Consider the following 19,393-nt stretch of genomic DNA (forward strand, 5'->3'; position numbering starts at 1 on the left):
ACAACAGTCTCTAGAGCTTACCGAGCTTACATGGTGCAAAAAACAAAAAGAAAACACAGTGAGTGGCAATTCTGTGGGTAAAAACACCTTGATAGTGAGAGACGTCAGAAGAGAATGGCCTGTCTAGTTCAAACTGACGGGAAGGTAACAGGAACTCAAATAACCACAGTGTTGTCCAGAAGAGCGTTCCCAAATACTCAAGTCAAACTTGAAGTGGATGGGCTGCAGCACTAGAAAACATAAACTCTGTGGCCAGTTTATTAGGTACAGGAGGTGCCTAATGAAGTGGCCACAGAGTCTATGTTTCTTTCAGCTTTCAGCTTTCTAAACCTGTTTTGGGTTAAACTTTTCAATAGCCCCGCTACCTAATCTGGGCTCTGTTTCAAAATCCACTTTCTTGCAAAGCAATTTATTTTGCATTTTGCAACCCACCCATCTTAATCCACACTTCACCCGATTGCCACTGAAATGCTTATTTAAACCACATTCAATATTCTCTCGAGTTCCATCACCAATTTAAAATGATTCTGAACTTCACTGCCCATATAAAACTGACGCCGGCCTCACTTTCAGATCACGCCTCCTTTCACCTTCAGTGCTAGAGCCATCAATCATCTCAGCCCTGCTCTCCCCACCCCCATCAAATGCATCCTTTAAGCCTCTCTCCACATACGTATTGCTAGTCTAGCCAGTAAACTTTATCACATTAAAAGCTGCTATGAAAATCTGCCTGTGATAGTAATATATTCAGTAATCAGGATATCATGGCAGGACCCGATTCTGCCATTGCACAATATTATCCCTATACAGAAGAAGGGTCTGTTGGTTTGCAATGTGGATTGGAAGCCCTTGCTGAATTTTAGCTTCTTTGCAGCTAACACTACTTGGACAGAGACTGAATCTGGGACCTTATTGGTATGATTACAAATTTGGGTGCTGTTCTCTGACACAAACATACCTTAGTTTAGTAAGAACAAATGCACACTTTTTGTAAATAGTTTAAGTACTATGATATTATACACTGCGCCCAACTTGTATTTGAAGTTCACCCAGAAATATCAATAATATTGATTTGATTATCCAGGGGTGTGTTTGATATGCATTATTTACTGTATTTGTTAATTCTGTGTAGATGTAGGACTAAACTTACTCCAACAAACTTCTTAAGGAACACACAGGACGCTTCAATGTCTGTGCTGTTGAGTTCCAAGTAGTCTCCCATCATACCCTCCTCCGTTGCTGGCACATCTTCATAGAAACGTTTCGCTCTGGCATAAAATTGCATTTCGCCATTAATGACTTCACTTGTCAATGCGAACAGTTTCACTAAAAAAATACAAAAGCAAAGACAAAAAATGTTTATATGAGAAGAAATTAATCTATCTATCATGTTCTTAACTTACAGTTTACTCCTCTTTCTGTATTTTTTTCATTGTTTAACATTCATTTAAAAGGATCAATCAAAGAATCATTTCTTAATATTATTTCAAAGAGTTTACAAAAATTGCCAGATCTTTTAATACATCAAATTCCAATTTACTTACAATTGCTACAAGTACATTATCTCCAATGAGAATAGCTGGGAAAAGAGATTTACAAATAATCAAAAGCACAATTTTCCCCCTAGCTTCAATCAAAGGTGAATGTTTGGTCTCCGACATTAAGGACCAATGATATTAAAAGTTTAGCATTGGACGTACTATTTGGCAGTGATTTATCACCCAGCACCTCCATCTCCACATGTCTGTTTTTCTAAAGAGGGTGTTCCTTTCAGCTCATTTTTGGAGGTTTTGTTTTTTATCTCCATGTGTGAACATTTGGAATTTGCTATCCAAACAGATTTGCACCCGTAATTCATACGGGAACACCATATGAAGTTACCCAGTTGGTGCCGGGCAGGGTTCTTGTCCTTACATAATGTTTATCTGTTAAAAGTGAACCAAACTTAGATACGGAATATATACTTATCGTGTTTTCCTGTTTCTCTGTCTCACTTCAGCTGGAGCTGAGAGACTGAAAGCTGTTCGAGATAGGTGAGATGGAAGGTTGGTAGTGGTTCTGCAGTAAACTGCATCTATAATTCTCTATAAGGCAACCAAATTTCTACTCTTTACTATGCTGTCAGGTTCAATGTACTAAATGAAGACCAGATGTTCTTGTACATGCTGTAAAAACTAACTACAAGCAGAATTTGCAAAGGCTTTAGGAGTTGCCCTTGTCTACCATATCACCCAGTAAATGGTTCACTGCCTGGGCCAAGAAGATTAAACATGCAAGTAGAAAATACATAATAATGGAGGACTGAGAGTATTATGAGAAAAAACATCAGATACAATTAACAATAAAGTCATATATTAATAAAATATACAATTAATAACAATGAGTCTGTTCAAAAGAATAGTATATATACACGCAATTTCAAAACCATCTAAATGTTTCCAATATGAGATTTTGAGGTTAAGTATGTAGTATTTTAAGAAATGATTCTAAACCATCTTGAGTAAAACTATTGCTGTGAATCCAAATTATGCTATAATATCGTAATAAGCAAGTATTCAAGCAATTGGATAGTCATGGATATGCAAGAGTCTGCTGCATGAATAACCCACAGTAAAGTTTGGCACAGTTAACATCATACTCTGATTAGATAATCTAATGTTTCTGTTCATCCAACACCAACCATGATATTTGATGGATTAGCGCATGTTGTGGAGACACTGCCACCATTGTACATGGGATATATTGCAAACAGATCTAGCTCCTCAAGACTACTGCCTATCATTGGAATTGGCGATGAAGCCAGAGATACCTTGAGCAAGGCTGACATGGAGACAGCTGAGAATATTGGAATGGTTTATAATCCAATCCTACTCCACATATCCCACTTCTTATTTTAGCTTATAAGGTGCAGCGAGTTTAATTGAACACTTCTTATTTATCCTCTTTTTTCACTGTGAAACTCAAGAACATGTAAACGCCTTGCCCCCAGACCAAGCTTCAATTCAAACACCAGCACTCCATGTCCTTTGTAGCATGGTTTAGAGGTGGGGTTGAAAGGTGATAAGCAAACATGCATGAGTGGTTTCAGGCCAGTATAATAGAGTCAGTTAACTTGTATGTCCACTCTCCTGACATGTATCCAGAGTGCTGGTTTATTGATATGGAAACGAGTTCCAATTCTATTACAAACACGAAGTACACTGCAGATGCTGGGGTCAAAGCAACACGTACAGCAAGCTGAAGGAACTCAGCAGGTCGGGCAGCATCAGTGGAAATGAACAGTCAACGTTTCGGGCTGAGACCCTTCGTCAGGACTGAAGAGGGAGGGGGCAGCGGCCCTATAAAGAAGGTGGGGGAGGGTGGGAAGGAGAAGGCTGGTAGGAGCCAGGTGAAAAACCAGGAAATGGGTTACAGCAGTGAGAGAATTCAAATCTAAATAATTAAACTCTGGAAGTAAAGAGTTAGTATCAATAATGTTAAATATGAAATGTCTGGATTCCTGTAAAAAACACTGATTTCACAAATCAAGTCTGGGCTCTATGGGATTCCAGGCCCCCCAATGTGGTTGACCTTACTTGTTTCCTCAGTTCTGCAGATTTTGGAAACTGACACAAATTGCTGGCATGGCCAACAACATCCACATCTTGAACTAGATCACAGTCAATGCAGACCAGTAATATCATCTCCTCCTCATTGATAATCAACATGGGCGCACCTAAAGAATGCATATTTAGGGTTCTGCTCAACATCAGTAGGAACAGGGAATTGATTCTGGACTTCAGGAAAGGGAAGTCAGAAGAATATATACCAGTACTCACTGAGAGGTCATCGGTGGAAAAGGTGAGCAGCTTCAAGTTCCTGGGCATGATCATCTCAGAGGATCTATACTGGGCCTAAAATATTGATAAAATCATGAAGAAGGTGTGCCAGTGGCTCTATTTCATTAGCAATTTGAGGAGATTGAGTAGGTCAGCAATGACTCTAGCAGGTTTCTATCACTGTACAGTGGAGAGGCTGCTGATTGGTTGCATCACTGTCTGGCATGGAGACTCCAATGCACAATATCAAAAGAGGGTCCATAGTCTTGTGGACTCAGCCAGCTCCATCACAGGCACAAGTCTCCCCATCATCGTGGACATCTTCAAAATGTGGTGCCTTAAGAAGGTAGCATCCATCAGTGAAGAGTCTCACTGCCCTCTTCTCATTTCACCATCAAAGAGGATGCACAGGAGCCTAAAGATCCACAATCAACATAATAGGAACTCTCCTCTGCCATTAGATTTCTGAATAGTCCATGTACCAACTCACTATTCCTTTTTCTGCAAAATTTATTGATTTATTTTTCTAATTTATAGTCATTGTTATGTCTTGCACTGTATTGTTGGCACAAAATAGCAAATTTCTTGACATATGTCAGTGATAATAAACCTGATTATGACTGATTCTGATCTTGTGAATATATAAATTAAAAGAAAATATCCCCATGGAACATTACTGTACATGTCCTATCACTGTTTCTGAAATGCATATGAATGTCCTATTTCATCTGTGAAATATTTTCTGTAAGAATAACATACTTGGTTTTGGATATCTAATATCTGTCTGGACATACATTGTAGCTGAGTAGTTTTTTGTGAAATTCAATATCTAGTATAAATGTAAAATGAAATATATTTGAAAATTGTGTACTTCATGTGTTATGCAATTTTGTTTCCGGTCGTATGAATGCCTGGTGCTATAAAGCATTGGAGAGACACTAGGGCATTGAATGGGATCCAGCAGAAGCCTGCAACCTACACTTAACACTTAAGCATGGCTTGTGCTTTTGTAGCCATTTATGCAGAAGCAGACTCTCAAAATGCCCATGAACCTGGTTCTGTGAGGACCTAAGCACCTGCCTCAGCAGACCTCAGGCTGGCTTTGGGACCCTGTCTGTCTTTCCTTCAAGATCCCCACTACAACATGCCAATCTAAATTACCTTTAATGGCTCTGACCTAATTAAGGACAATCAACTATTTTGCAAAATTGTATGTCAGAAACATATTTTAGAAATGAGTTCAAGATTTATATAGAGTTCCTCCAAATAAACTGCTTTATTTAGTTTATTTGCTCTCTCCAAAAATATTGACATCTTTGTTTTATTCACAGTATTTAGTCTAATGCAACTTGCAATTATTGCAAGGCATTCTCGCCACTTTTATACTTTTGGTGGGGGGATTGTAGCTAATAAAGTTGTCATGATTACAAACCATCTAAATTTTTATAAAATAAACCAATAGAGACATTGGCAGGATCACTTTTTTATGTAGCAATAAGAAGAGTTAACTCTCAAAATATTATCAGTACATGCCAAAACGCAAGATATACGGTTTACAGAATTGAATTAAAGAAGTAATAATGCCAACATATTTAATCTAACAATAAAATTACTCAGAATTATTATATGTAACTTTAACAGTCCTGAGGGCCTTTTCTAGACATTATTAATTTGGAAGTGGAATTTGATTTTCATTCAATAGCCTCCATAACATGCTATCTATTGTGAAATACACCCAAGCTTTCCTTGGCCACTAACGAAGTTAGGGAATAAGATGAACCTTATAGGTTTGAGTTATTGGTTCCCATATGAGCCACTGACTGCTAACCATTGGGAATTCAGTAAATCTCTGAATAAACAGTCCTTTTAAAATTACCTTTCTCCCATTTAGTATTTGTAATTTAATTTTTGATCTATGTATTTTAAAATTAAATTTCTAACTTTCTAAAATAATTTGTTTTACAAATAATGTTTTTAAACATTTGATGGCAGACACATTTAGAACTGTTAAGATCATTTATTGGTTTGATGGAACAGAAAGATCAACACCTAGCTTGGCTATTATTATTCTCCAGCATTTCACCATCCTCAAGGATTGACCTCTGCAATGAACAGTGTGTGTGCATCGGATTACAGATAAAAACTCCAAACATTGGGGTCATTTCAGCAAGAAATATATTTGTATATATTGCCAATATAAGAAGATATTTACTGTGCAATTAAGAGCAGAAAATGCTGGAAATAGAAGTCAGACAGCATTTGTGGAATAAGAAGCAGACAATGTTCCACATTTTTAGTTTTGTTGCAGATTTCCAACATCAGCAATGTTTTGATTTTTATATATTTTTGGAATTATTCAATATTATGCAGCACATTATAAATTTCATTTATTCATATAACTCTTTTACATATTTGCAAACTGAACTGATCTCTGCCCAAGTAAAATTCTTCAGTCTTTGTCTCAAATTGAACTGCTCCCTCAGCTAAATTATTTCAATACTTATGAGAGTTTGAAGCAAATCAATGACTAATTTTGTGGAAAGAATAGTTGTTCAAATGTAATACCAGTAAATCTAGATGAATTCTCGAGATACAGCTACAAGATTGAACTTGATGCTATCCAGGAAATAACTGGCTGTAATAAATGCAAAATAATTGGAAAATTATTCCTCTACTCAAAGGTAGAGAAAAGTTAAATGCTTATTCTATTAACATATTTATACTTCTTCCAAATTCACAATACAATCAGCACTCTTTTCATGCTTCAACCTGTTTTGCAGTATTCATCTTAAATATTATAATTATGGGTGGTGTAATAAATATTCATACAATTTTGTGTTTGGACACATGGGTAAGAATGCAGAGTAAGGATACTGTCACCCTGAACCTAACATCAAATATTGGATAGAATAGAGTGAAAACTGAAACAGGACCTGTTTAAATCAGTCTTGCTTCCCTCCCATTATGAGTTCACAATGTAACTGTGCTCCCCCCAAAAAAATGTAGTTATGATTCCAGATACATTCAAGATACCTTGTGTCATTTTTGTTGCCAAAGGTACCAAGGAGAATTAAAATTTAGAATCCCTTTTATTCCTGAATTACAAATACTTAACAATCAATTACAGCATTTAATGGTTTGATATTTCTATGCTAGCACAGGTGTCTGCGAGTAACTTTTATTGGCCAATTAATTTACCTGTATAAGATATGGGAGGGAATCATTCTGGCGGGAAACCACGTGACTGCAGTGAGAAAATGCAACCTCCACATAGGAAAAACTCAAGTCAAGGTTGGACCCTGGTATCTGGACCAGTAAAAGTTGCATCACTGTACCATAGTACTCCTCTTACTCAGAGACGCAATCAAACTGTTGTAAACCTCAAATGCAGATTGACTGAAGTAAAGGCAGATGTGAACAATTTAAGGCAACAGAAGAAAGCTATTCCTATGTTGGACACTATATAGGGCTGGAAAGTCAGATGAGAATCATTTTGAGGTGAAACTGGACCCTGAAGCTATGGAGCTATGTACTGTTAAATATGAAGTAGTTGTTAGAGAGTTTATGGTAGGGGGCAATGTTTTTGTCCTTCCATTCATTCACTGGAGGAAATGATATTTCAATGTTGGATATCAGGGAAGCAATTTGAGAACATAGACACTGTTGGAGAAAATAAGCAAAGGAGTTAAAAGGTACGAACAGACATTTTCTATGTATAAGTGAAAGCTGAGCCTGTGTTACAGATAGTGTCACCAATGAGCTACATCTGGATGAGGAGTAAAAATGACCTAGAGAAAAGAAATCATTATTGGAGGTTCTCTGGCTGTATAAGTTCGAATCAAAATGGAAGACTGGCTTTACAGGCTTCTATTACAGGAATTAAGGAATGGAGTGATATGAGGCTCCGATAGGAATGCACTGCTGAAGTAGAAAAATAACTGATCTGAGTGATCTGAGCCGCCAAAAAGGGCCAAATAGCTGACACCTGCTCCTGCCGTTTATTTTGTTTCTGCTGCCAGAAACCTTTCTACGACTGAAGGTCAGTGTCACAGAGATTATCTGAACTAATAGAGTGCTGTAGGAAGAATGGCCCATGCTGATCAGAGTGGTTCAAGATGGAAAGTGAGGGATGAAAGGACACAAAGTCCTTGGAAATGTAGATGTACTAAAAGTTGGGATTGTTTAGAAGCAGTTAACCATAAGTAAAGTATAGACTCACTGAGAAAGTAGACTATTTATAGTGCTAATTGAATGAAGGGTAAAAGGAGAAGTTGACTGACTTGGGGTTTCACAAGAAGCAATCTGAGAAAGCATGAGATAGATCTCTTGGAAAAGATGAATGAATGAGTGTAGAAACAAAATAAAAGAAGGTTTAGTGCTATTATGTGAGAAAGCTTCTGGGTGAGTTTGGAATATAGAAACATGGATAAGATGTTTAGACCTTAAAGCCTATTCCATAGTTCAATATGATCATAGCTGATCTGTAACCTATATCTATTCAATGCCTCACTTCCCTGAATACTTTTGATAAATAAAAAAACAATCAACTTTGGATTTATTATTTAACAAGTGACCAATCATTTTCTGCTATTGTAACTTAGGGATCCAAATTTGTCGAAGTATTTCCAAGCTTCATTCCTTTATGACCTGGTTTTCATAGGCTCTGCTCTCGAGCTCTAGCTACCTCATAAGAGCATAAGAAATGGGAGCAGGAGTAGGCCATGTGGCCCATCGAGCCTGCTCCATCTCTCAAATAGATCCTGGCTGATCTGGCCATGGACATCTCCACCTACCTGCCTTTTCCCCATAACCCCTAATTCCCCTATTATGCAAAAAGATATCCAACCTTGTCTTAAATATACTTACTGAGTTAGCTTCCACTGCTTCGTTGGACAGAAAATTCTACAGGATCACCACTCTCTGGGAAAAGCAGTTTCTCCTCATCTCTGTCCTAAATCTACTCCCCCGAATCTTGAGGCTATGTCCTCTAGTTCTAGTCACACCTATCAGTGGAAATAACTTTCCTGCCTCTATCTTTTCTATCCTTTTCACAATTTTATATGATGTTATAAGATCTCCTCTTATCCTTCTCAATTCCAGCGAGTACAGTCCCAGGTGACGCAATCTCTCCTCATAGTCTAAACCCATTATCTCTGGAATCAACCTGGTGAAACTCCTCTGCACCACCTCCAAAGCCAGTATATAATTCCTCAAGTAAGGAAACAAAAACTGCATGCAGTACTCCAGGTGCGGCCTTACCAGTACCCTGCACAGTCGCAGCATAACCTCCCTGATTTTAAATTCAACCCCTCTAGCAATGAAGGCAAACATTCCATTTGTCTTCTTGATAGCCTGCTGCACCTGCAAACCAACCTTTTGTGATTCATGCACAAGCACTCCCAAGTCCCTCTGCACAGCAACATGCTGCAATCTTTTACTACATAAATAATAATCTGATCTTCCAATTTTCCTTCCAAAGTGGTTGACCATGCATTTACCAACATTGTACTCCATCCGCCAGACCCACTCACTTAAACTATCAATATCTCTCTACAGACTCTCCGTATCCTCTGCACAATTTGCTTTTCCACTCAATTTAGTGTCATCAGCAAACTTAGATACACTACACTCAGTCCCTCTTCCATATCATTAATGTATATTGCGACCAGTTGCAGGCCCAGCACTGACCCCTGCGGCACACTGCTCACCTCTGATTGCCAACCAGAGGTACACCCATGTATCCCAACTTGCTGCTTTCTATTGGTTAACCAATCCTCTGTCCATACTAATACATCCCCCTCATTATTTCCTCAATCAGATCTCCCTGTCACCTCAATTTCCGGGAATAGTACCAAAGAGGAGATAAAAGGAATCCAGAAATGGTGATGGGTATCGAATCACAAACAAGAGAAAATCTGCAGATACTGGAAATCCAAATAACACACACAAAATGCTGAAGAACTCAACAGGCCAGACAGCATCTATGGAAAAGAGTACAGCTGACATTTCAGACTGAGACCCTTTGGCAGAACTGGAGAAAAAAGGATGAGGAGTAGATTTAAAAGGTGGGGGAGTGGAGAGAAAAACACAAGGTGATAGGTGAAACTGGGAGGCGGACGAATGAAGTAAAGAGCTGGGAAGTTGACTGGTGAAAGAGATACAGGACTGGAGAAGGCGGAGTCTGATAGAAGAGGGTAGAAGGCCATGGAAAAAGGAAAAGGGAAGAGGAGTACCAGAGGGAGGCGATGGGCAGGCAAGATGATAAGGTGAGAGAATGGTGAAGGGCAGGGGGGATTACCAGATGTTTGAGAAATCAATGTTCATGCCATCAGATTGAAAGCTATCCAGATGGAATATAAGGTGTTGCTCCTCTAACCTGAGTGTGGTTGTACGACAGTAGAGGAGACCATGAATTGACATATCGGAATAGGAATGTGTTGGAATTAAAATGATTCCCACTTCTTCTGGTTAGATGGAGCACAGGTGCTTGGCGAAGTGGTTTCCCAATCTGCATCAGGTCTCATCAACATACAGGAGGCCACACCGGGAGCACCAGACACAGTAAATGACCAAAACGGACTCACAGGTGATGTGTCACCTCACTTGGAAGAACTTTTTGGGGCACTGGATGGTAGTGAGGGAGGAGGTGTAGGGGCATGTGTGGCACGTTTCACTTTCAGGGATAAGTGCCAGGAGGGACATCAGTGGGGAGGGAAAAATGGACAAGGGAGTGATCACTGCGGAAAGCTGGAAGTGGCGGTGGAGGAGGGAAAGATGTAATTGGTGGTGGGATCCTGTTGGAGATGGTGGAAGTTGTGGAGAATTATGTGCTGGACACGGAGGCTGGTGGGGTTGTAGGTGAGGACAAGGAACCCTATCCCTGGTAGGGTGGCGGGAGGATGGGGTAAGAGCAGACATGCGTGAAATAAAATTGATGCAGTTGAGGGCACCGTTAATGGTGGAGGAAGGAAAGCACTTTCTTTGAAGAAGGAGAACATCTTCGTACTGGAATAAAAAGCTTCATCCTGAGAACAGATGTGGCAGAGGCAGAGGAATTGAGAGAAGGGGGATGGCATTTTTACAAGTAACAGGTGGGACGAGGTATAGTCCAGGTAGTTGTGAGAGTCCAAGGGTTTATAACAGACATCAGTTGATAAGCTGTCTCATAGAAACAGTGAGATTGAGAAAGGGGAGGGAGCTGAGGGAAGTGGACCAGGTAAGTTTGAGGGCAGGGTGGAAGTTGAAAGCAAAGTTGATGAAGTCGATGAACAGGAAGCAGCACCAATGCAGTCATCGACGGAGTATAGGAAAAGTGGGGGACAGGCACCAGTGTAGACTTCAAACATAGAGTGCTCCACATAGCCGACAAAAAGGCAGGCATACTTGGGTACACACCAGTGCTGCCTGGCCTGCTGAGCTCTTCCAGCATTTTGTATGTGTGATTGATATCCAAACGGGTCGTAAATCATAAGTGGTTAAATATTTATCCTCTCTCTTGAGACAACAAAGAACATATGGAATAGAAATGGGAGAATATTTGACCTCTTGCCCCTGCTCAGTCATTCAGTAACTATATTCCTGTTTCTTTAATATCCAAAAAATTGGAAATGTACCAAGTGACTAAGTCTCCATTTTATAAGTTTCACTATCCACTTTTAAAAGGATTTCTGTTTGTGCCAGCTCTGAACTGTCAGTCCCATCTGTTAGGCTTCTGACTTCTGGATCTGGACTCCACCAAAAGGGGAAATGTCATTTCTGCGTCTCCACTTGTCAAGTTTGTACGGAATTTTATATGTTTCATTGAGGTTGCATCACACTTCTTTGAATTCTGTTAAATACAGGCCTTGTCTGCCAAAACTCTTTTCATAGGACAAACCTGACATTCCACAAATTAATCAGATGTACACTTGTCTTAGTTCCTTTATCCACAAGTATATTCTTCATTAAATGGGAAGATTAGAGCTGCATGTAAATTCCATGTGTGGTCTCACAAGGGCTCCATATAATTGAAGATGTCTTGCAACATGTACAGATATACTGTTTTCCCTCCAGCTGCATGCTGAACTTGCGTGTTAAATTTCAGTGACTCAAGAACAAGGATATGCAGGTCTCTCTGAATGCCCGCACCCTTCAAATTCTCACTATTTAAAAAATAAATTATGTTTCCATTTTCTCTACCAAAGTGGACGATCTTATGCTTTTCTGCACGAGATTCCATCAGCCCAGTCCTCACCTATCCACTTGAATTTTCTGTTACCTCTTGAAACCTCTCTGAATCCTCCTCACAACCCATAATTCTACCCAACTTTTTGATGACAAACCCCTCAATCAGATTTTTGATATGGATTATGAACACCTGTAATGCCAGCTCTGATCGCTTTTTGCACAAATAACATGAGAAGAATACATCAAAGAATTCAAATGATGTTTCCCTGGGCTTTGTTTCGTGGCTGTTCTTTTGCTGCTGACATCATAAACCACAACAAATACTGATCACTCACAGTAAAAGCAATAAAATTAGTATGCTGCTATAATTCCCTTAACCACCTAATCTCTGTTTTTTTTCCATAGAAGAGGCTTATTGAACATTTAAATCAATCCCATATTTTCTACCAGTAACAGTAAACTTTCCTGTACTGAGGATCAGTCAGTTCTCTACGTCTCTGCATGTTGCTTAGCCTAACCATATCGTGGCAACTTGTAAGGCCCTTCAGCAAGATTTTATTGAATTAACAATTAGCTGTTATTACACGGTTACCAGGTACACAGTTCAGGATTACCAGGTGATCTTACAACTTTGTCTGTTTGGGATTGGAGATGGATGTAATTCATGATCCCCCATGTGCTATATTGCTAAGTCATAGACTACTACAGCACAGAAACAGGCCATTCAGCCATCTAATCCATGCTGAACTATGAATCAGCCTAGTGCCGTTGAGCTGCCCGGACCATAGCCCACCATCCTCCTCCCAGAATCACAGTCCAGATCAGGTTCAATACCATTGGCATATGTTGTGAAATGTGGCGTTTTGGAGCAGCAGCACATTGCACTACATAGTCTTAACCTATATATTACAATAAGGATTACTGTATACATTATAACATTTTAATTAATTAAGTCTGCAAAAAAAAAAGTCAAGTCAAGTCGCTTTTTATTGTCATTTCGACCATAAGCTGCTGGTATGGTACACAGTAAAAATGAAACAACGGTCCTCCAGGACCCTGGTGCTACATGAAACAACACAAAACTACACTAGACTATGTGAGACAGCACAAGGCTACACTAGACTTCATAAAACAACACAAAACCTACACTAGACTACAGACCTACATAGGACTACTTAAAGTGCACAAAACAGTGCCGGGCAGTACAATAATTAATTAATTAATTAATTAATAATAAACAAGACAATGGGCACAGTAGAGGACAAATTCAATAGAATAATAAATGATGTAGATGTCAATGTAGACTCTGGGTATTGAGCAGTTTGATGGCCTGGGGGAAGAAACTGTTGCACAGTCTGGTCGTGAGAGCCCGAATGCTTCGGTACCTTTTCCCAGATGGCAGGAGGGAGAAGAGTTTGTATGAGGGGTGTGTGGGGTTCATCATATTGCTGTTAGCTATGCGGGTGCAGTGTGTAGTGTAAATGTCTGTCATGGTGGGAAGAGAGACCCTGATGATCTTCTCAGCTGACCTCACTATCCACTGCAGGGTCTTGCAATCCAAAATGGTGCAATTCCCAAACCAGGTAGTGATGCATCTGCTCAAGATGCCCTCTGTAGAATGTGTTGAGGATGGGGGCTAGGAGATGGACTTTTCCCAGCCTTTGCAGAAAGTAGAGACGCTGCTGGGCTTTCTTGGCTATGGACCTGGTGTTGATTGAACCTTCCTAAGTAACCTTCCATGCGGAACTTTATCAAAGGCCTTACTGAAGTCCATATAGACGACATCCACTGATTTACCCTCGTTAACTTTCCTAGTAACCTCTTCAAAAAATTCAATAAGATATGTCAAACACGACCTTCCATGCACAAATCCATGTTGACTGTTGCTCATCAGACCCTGTCTATCCAGATAATTATATATACCATTTCTAAGAATAATTTCCATTAATTTACCCACCACTGATGTCAAACTTACAGGCTTATAATTGCTAGGTTTACTCTTAGAATTCTTTTTAAACAATGGAACCACATTAGCAATACGCCAATCCTCCGGCACCATCCCCGTTTCTAATGACATTTGAAATATTTCTGTCAGAGCCCCTGCTATTTCTACACTAACTTCCTTCAAGGTCCTAGGGAATATTCAGTCAGGACCTGGAGACTTATCCACTTTTATATTCCTTAAATGCTCCAGTGCTTCCTCTTCTTTAATCATCATAGGTTCCATAACTTCCCTACTTGTTTCCCTTACCTTACACAATTCAATATCCTTCTCCTCAGTGAGAACCGAAGAAAAAAATTGTTCAAAATCTTCCTAATCCCTTTTGGCTCCACACATAGCTGTCCACTCTGATTCTCTAAGGGACCAATTTTATCCCTCACTATCCTTTTGCTATTAATATAACTGTAGAAACCCTTTGGATTTATTTTCACCTTACTTGCCAAAGCAACCTCGTATCTTCTTTTAGCTTTTCTAATTTCTTTCTTAAGATTTGAATCGGGAGCAAGTTACAACTTGTGATTCAGCTGGGAGCTCAGAGAATTCGACCGTGTAGGTAGGATTTAAGCCTACCTGGTCAATACCTGTGGAGGAGGGGGAACTGCGCAGGCGCGAGTGACGTCAGCGTCGAGCGCGCACTTTAAAAGACAGGACTTCTTTTCAGAGCGGGCAGCGGAGTCCGTGGAAGCAGAGTCCTGGGCTTTGGCTAAGTGGGCTTCGGCGTAAGGGGACTTCGGTAAGCCTGTGTGATTGCTCACTGAGGGGAAGAAGGTAAGGTCGCTAGGTGCTTTTTAGACTTATTCTATTAATTCAGTTCAGGTATGGGGGAGACAGTCAGAGCAGTGGTGTGCTCCGTATGCAGTATGTGGGAGGTCAGGGTCAACACAGTTGTCCCTGATGACCACACCTGCAAAAGGTGCATCCAGCTGCAGCTCCTATCAGACCGAGTTAGGGAGTTGGAGCAGGAGCTGGATGAACTACGGATCATTCGGGAGGTGGAGGCAGAGATAGATAGGAGTTATCAGGAGGTAGTCACACCAAAAAAACCAAGAAGTAGGCAGATGGGTGACGGTCCAGAGAGGCAGGGGGAGCAGGCAGAGAGAGCAGAGCACCCCTGCGGCCATTCCCATTAACAATAAGTATACCGTACTGGATACTGTTGATGGGGATGACCTACCAGGAATGAGTTGTAGTGGTCCTGCCTCTGGCACAGAGGTTGAACCCTCAACTAGAAAGGGGAGGAGGGAAAAGAAGAGAGCGATAGTTTTAGGGGACTCTATAGTTAGGGGGGCAGATAGGAGATTTTGTGGGGCAGATCGGTAGTCTCGGATGGTATGTTGCCTCCCTGGTGCCAGGGTCCGGGACATCTCAGATCGGGTGCAGGCTATTCTTGAGAATGAGGGCATGAACCCAGATGTAGTGGTCCATGTAGGGACCAATGATGTAGGTAAGGTGAGTGACGGGGTCCTGCTTAGAGAGTTCAGGGAGTTAGGAGTGAAGCTGAAAGGCAGGACCTCCAGGGTGACAATCTCGGGATTGCTACCTGTGCCACGTGCGAGTGAGGCGAAGAATAGAATGATTATGCACATTAATACGAGGCTGAGAGCATGGTGCAGGAAGGAAGGGTTCAGGTTTTTGGATAATTGGTCTTTGTTCCAGGGACATTGGGATCTGTTTTGAAGGGATGGTCTACATCTGAACCGGAGGGGTACTAACATTCTTGCAGGAGTATTTGCCAGTGCTGCTCGGGGGGGGGGGGGTTTAAACTAGATGTGCAGGGGGCAGGGATCCAGATCCAGAGGGTTGGTCAGAAGGTGCATGGGGTTAAATGTGTACAAGGTTTGGGTGATCTTGAGAAGGTCATCAAAATTCAGGGTGCAATTTGCCCGATGGAAGTTCAAGGAGCTGGGTTAGGTACAGTAGACGGTGTTTTAAGCAAAGAGAGGAGGAATGGGCTAAGAATTCTATACCTCAATGCGCGTAGTGTCAGAAATAAGATAGATGAGCTTGAAGCTCAGATGAAAATGGGGAACTACGATATTGTTGGAATAACGGAGACATGGTTGCAAGGGGATCAGGCCTGGGAATTGAGTGTACCAGGGTATACGTGCTATCGTAGAGACAGAAATATGGGAAGAGGGGGTGGGGTAGCCCTGTTGGTGAGGAATGAGATTCAGTCCTTAGCAAGAGATGACTTGGGAACAGGGGCAGTAGAGTCTGTGTGGATTGAGCTGAGGAACAGTAAGGGTAAAAAGACCCTAATGGGTGTTGTGTACAGGCCCCCAAACAGTAGTGTGGATATTGGGTACAAGTTGATTAGGGAGTTAACATTGGCATGTGCTAAAGGTAATGCAGTCATTATGGGAGATTTCAACATGCAGGTGGACTGGGAGAATCAGGTAGGTGCTGGACCCCAGGATAGGGAGTTTGTGAAGTGTCTAAGGGATGTATTTTTGGAACAGCTTGTGCTTGAGCCAACCAGGAACGAGACTATTTTGGACTTGGTGATGTGTAATGAACAGGAATTGATAAGTGATCTTGAAGTAAAGGAGCCATTAGGAAGTAGTGATCATAACATGATAAGTTTTTATCTACAATTTGAGAGGGATAGGGGCAGATCAGAGGTGTCAGTGTTGCAATTAAATAAAGGAGACTACGGAGCCATGAGGGAAGAGCTGGCCAAAGTTAAATGGGTGGATGCCCTGGCAGGAAAGACAGTGGATCAGCAGTGGCAGATATTCTTGGGCATAATACAAAAGATGCAAATGCAGTTCATTCCAATGAGAAGGAAGGATTCAAAGAGGGGGAAGGGGCCACAGTGGTTGACAAAGGAAGTCAGAGATTGTATAGCATTAAAGAAAAAGAAGTATGACAGGGCTAAGATGAGTGGGAATACAGATGATTGGGAAAGTTTTAAGGAACAGCAGATCTTAACTAAAAAAGCAATACGGAGAGAAAAAAATCAGGTATGAGAGTCTAGCCAGGAATATAAAAGGGGATAGCAAAAGCTTTTTTAGCTATGTGAAGAGAAAGAAGATAGTTAAGAACAATGTTGGCCCCTTGAAGAATGAATTGGGAGAAATTGTTATGGGAAACAGGGAAATGGCAACAGAATTTAATGCATACTTTAGATCTGTCTTCACCAGGGAGGACACAAGCAATCTCCCAGATGTATGGATGGGCCAGGGTCTTAAGATATCAGAGGAATTGAGACAGATTGACATTAGGAAAGAAACTGCGATGAGTAGACTGGTAGGACTGAAGGCTAATAAATCCCCGGGTCCAGATGGTCTGCATCCGAGGGTTCTAAAAGAGGTGGCTCAGGAAATTGCGGATGCATTGGTAATCATTTTCCAATGTTCCTTAGATTCAGGATCAGTTCCTGAAGATTGGAGAGTGGCTAATGTTGTCCCACTTTTCAAGAAGGGAGGGAAGGAGAAAACGGAGAACTATCGCCCTGTTAGCCTAACGTCAGTCGTGGGGAAGATGCTTGAGTCCATTATTAAGGACGAAATAGTGGCACATCTAGATGGCAGAAATAGGATTAGGGCGAGCCAGCATGGATTTACCAAGGGCAAATCATGCTTGACTAATCTGTTGGAGTTTTTTGAGGGTGTAACAAGGATGTTAGATGAGGGTAAGCCAGTAGATGTTGTGTACCTAGATTTTCAGAAGGCATTCGATAAGGTGCCACATAGGAGATTGGTGAGTAAAATCAGAGCTCATGGCATTGGGGGCAGGGTTTCAGCATGAATAGAAAACTGGTTGGCAGATAGAAAGCAAAGGGTAGCAGTGAATGGGTGTTTCTCAGACTGGCTGGAGGTGACTAGTGGGGTACCACAGGGCTCTGTATTGGGACCACAGCTCTTTACGATTTATGTCAATGATTTAGATGAGGGCATTGAAAACTATATCAGCAAGTTTGCTGACAATACTAAACTGGGTGGCAGTGTGACATGCGAAGAGGACGTTAGGAGAATACAGGGAGACTTGGATAGGCTGAGTGAGTGGGCAGATACTTGGCAGATGTCATTCAATGTGAATAAATGTGAAGTTATCCACTTTGGAAGCTGGAACAAGAGGGCAGAGTATTGTCTGAACGGTGTCAAGTTAGGTAAGGGAGAAATGCAAAGAGACCTAGGAGTCCTAGTTCACCAGTCAATGAAGGTGAATGAGCAAGTGCAACAGGCAGTGAAGAGGGCAAATGGAATGTTGGCCTTTGTTACAAGGGGAATTGAATACAAGAGCAAGGATGTTCTTTTGCATTTGTACAGGGCCCTGGTGAGGCCACACCTGGAATATTGTGTACAGTTTTGGTCTCCAGGTTTAAGGAAGGACATTCTGGCAATTGAGGAAGAGCAGCGTAGATTCACTAGGTTGATTCCTGGGATGGCAGGGCTGTCTTACGCAGAGAGATTGGAGAGATTGGGCTTGTACACGCTGGAATTGAGGAGATTGAGAGGGGATCTGATTGAAACGTTTAAGATAATTAAAGGATTTGATAGGATTGAGGCAGGAAATATGTTCCAGATGTTGGGAGAGTCCAGTACCAGAGGGCATGGATTGAGAATAAGAGGTCAGTTATTTAAAACAGAGTTGAGGAAGAGCTTCTTCTCCCAGAGAGTTGTGGAGGTGTGGAATGCACTGCCTCGGAAGACGGTGGAGGCCAATTCTCTGGATGCTTTCAAGAAGGAGCTGGATAGATATCTGATGGATAGGGGAATCAAGGGATATGGGGACAAGGCAGGGACTGGGTATTGATAGTGAATGATCAGCCATGATCTCAGAATGGCGGTGCAGACTTGAGGGGCTGAATGGTCTACTTCTGCACCTATTGTCTATTGTCTAAGATTCTTTTTACATTCTTTATATTCCTTGAGCACCTCATTTTCTCCATGCTGCCTATATTTATTGTAGATATCTCTCTTTTTCCGAACCAAGTTTCCAATATCCCTTGAAAACCATGGCTCTGTCAAACTTTTAACCTTTCCTTTCAACCTAACAAAAACATAAAGATTCTGTACCCTCAAAATTTCACCTTTAAATGACCTCCATTTCTCTGTTATATCCTTCCCATAGAACAAATTGTCCCAATCCATTCCTTCTAAATCCTTTTTCATCTCCTCAAATTTAGCCTTTCTCCAATCAAAAATCTGAACCCTGGGTCCAGTCCTATCCTTCTCCATAATTATATTGAAACTAATGGCATTGTGATCACTGGACCCAAAGTGCTCCCCAACGCATACCTCCGTCACCTGACCTATTTCATTCCCTAACAGAATCCAACACTGCCCCTTCTCTAGTTGGTACCTCTATGTATTGCTGTAAAAAACTATCCTGCACACATTCTACAAACTCTAAACCATATAGCCCTTTTACAGTATGGGCTTCCCAGTCTGTGTGTTGAAAA

At 41.1% G+C, this 19,393-nt stretch overlaps 1 protein-coding gene across 1 annotated transcript in view; it reads right to left on the reverse strand.

The window, feature by feature from the left end:
* ntmt2 (N-terminal Xaa-Pro-Lys N-methyltransferase) overlaps positions 1 to 19,393 on the reverse strand; it is a 41,003-nt gene that overhangs the window by 17,404 nt on the left and 4,206 nt on the right. The window contains exon 2 of the mRNA XM_059984452.1: positions 1,151 to 1,326. Coding sequence (XP_059840435.1) covers positions 1,151 to 1,326 — 176 coding nt within the window. The remainder of the gene's footprint in view (positions 1 to 1,150; positions 1,327 to 19,393) is intronic.

This window comes from Hypanus sabinus, chromosome 11, assembly GCF_030144855.1.
Source record: "Hypanus sabinus isolate sHypSab1 chromosome 11, sHypSab1.hap1, whole genome shotgun sequence".
Taxonomy (NCBI): domain Eukaryota; kingdom Metazoa; phylum Chordata; class Chondrichthyes; order Myliobatiformes; family Dasyatidae; genus Hypanus; species Hypanus sabinus.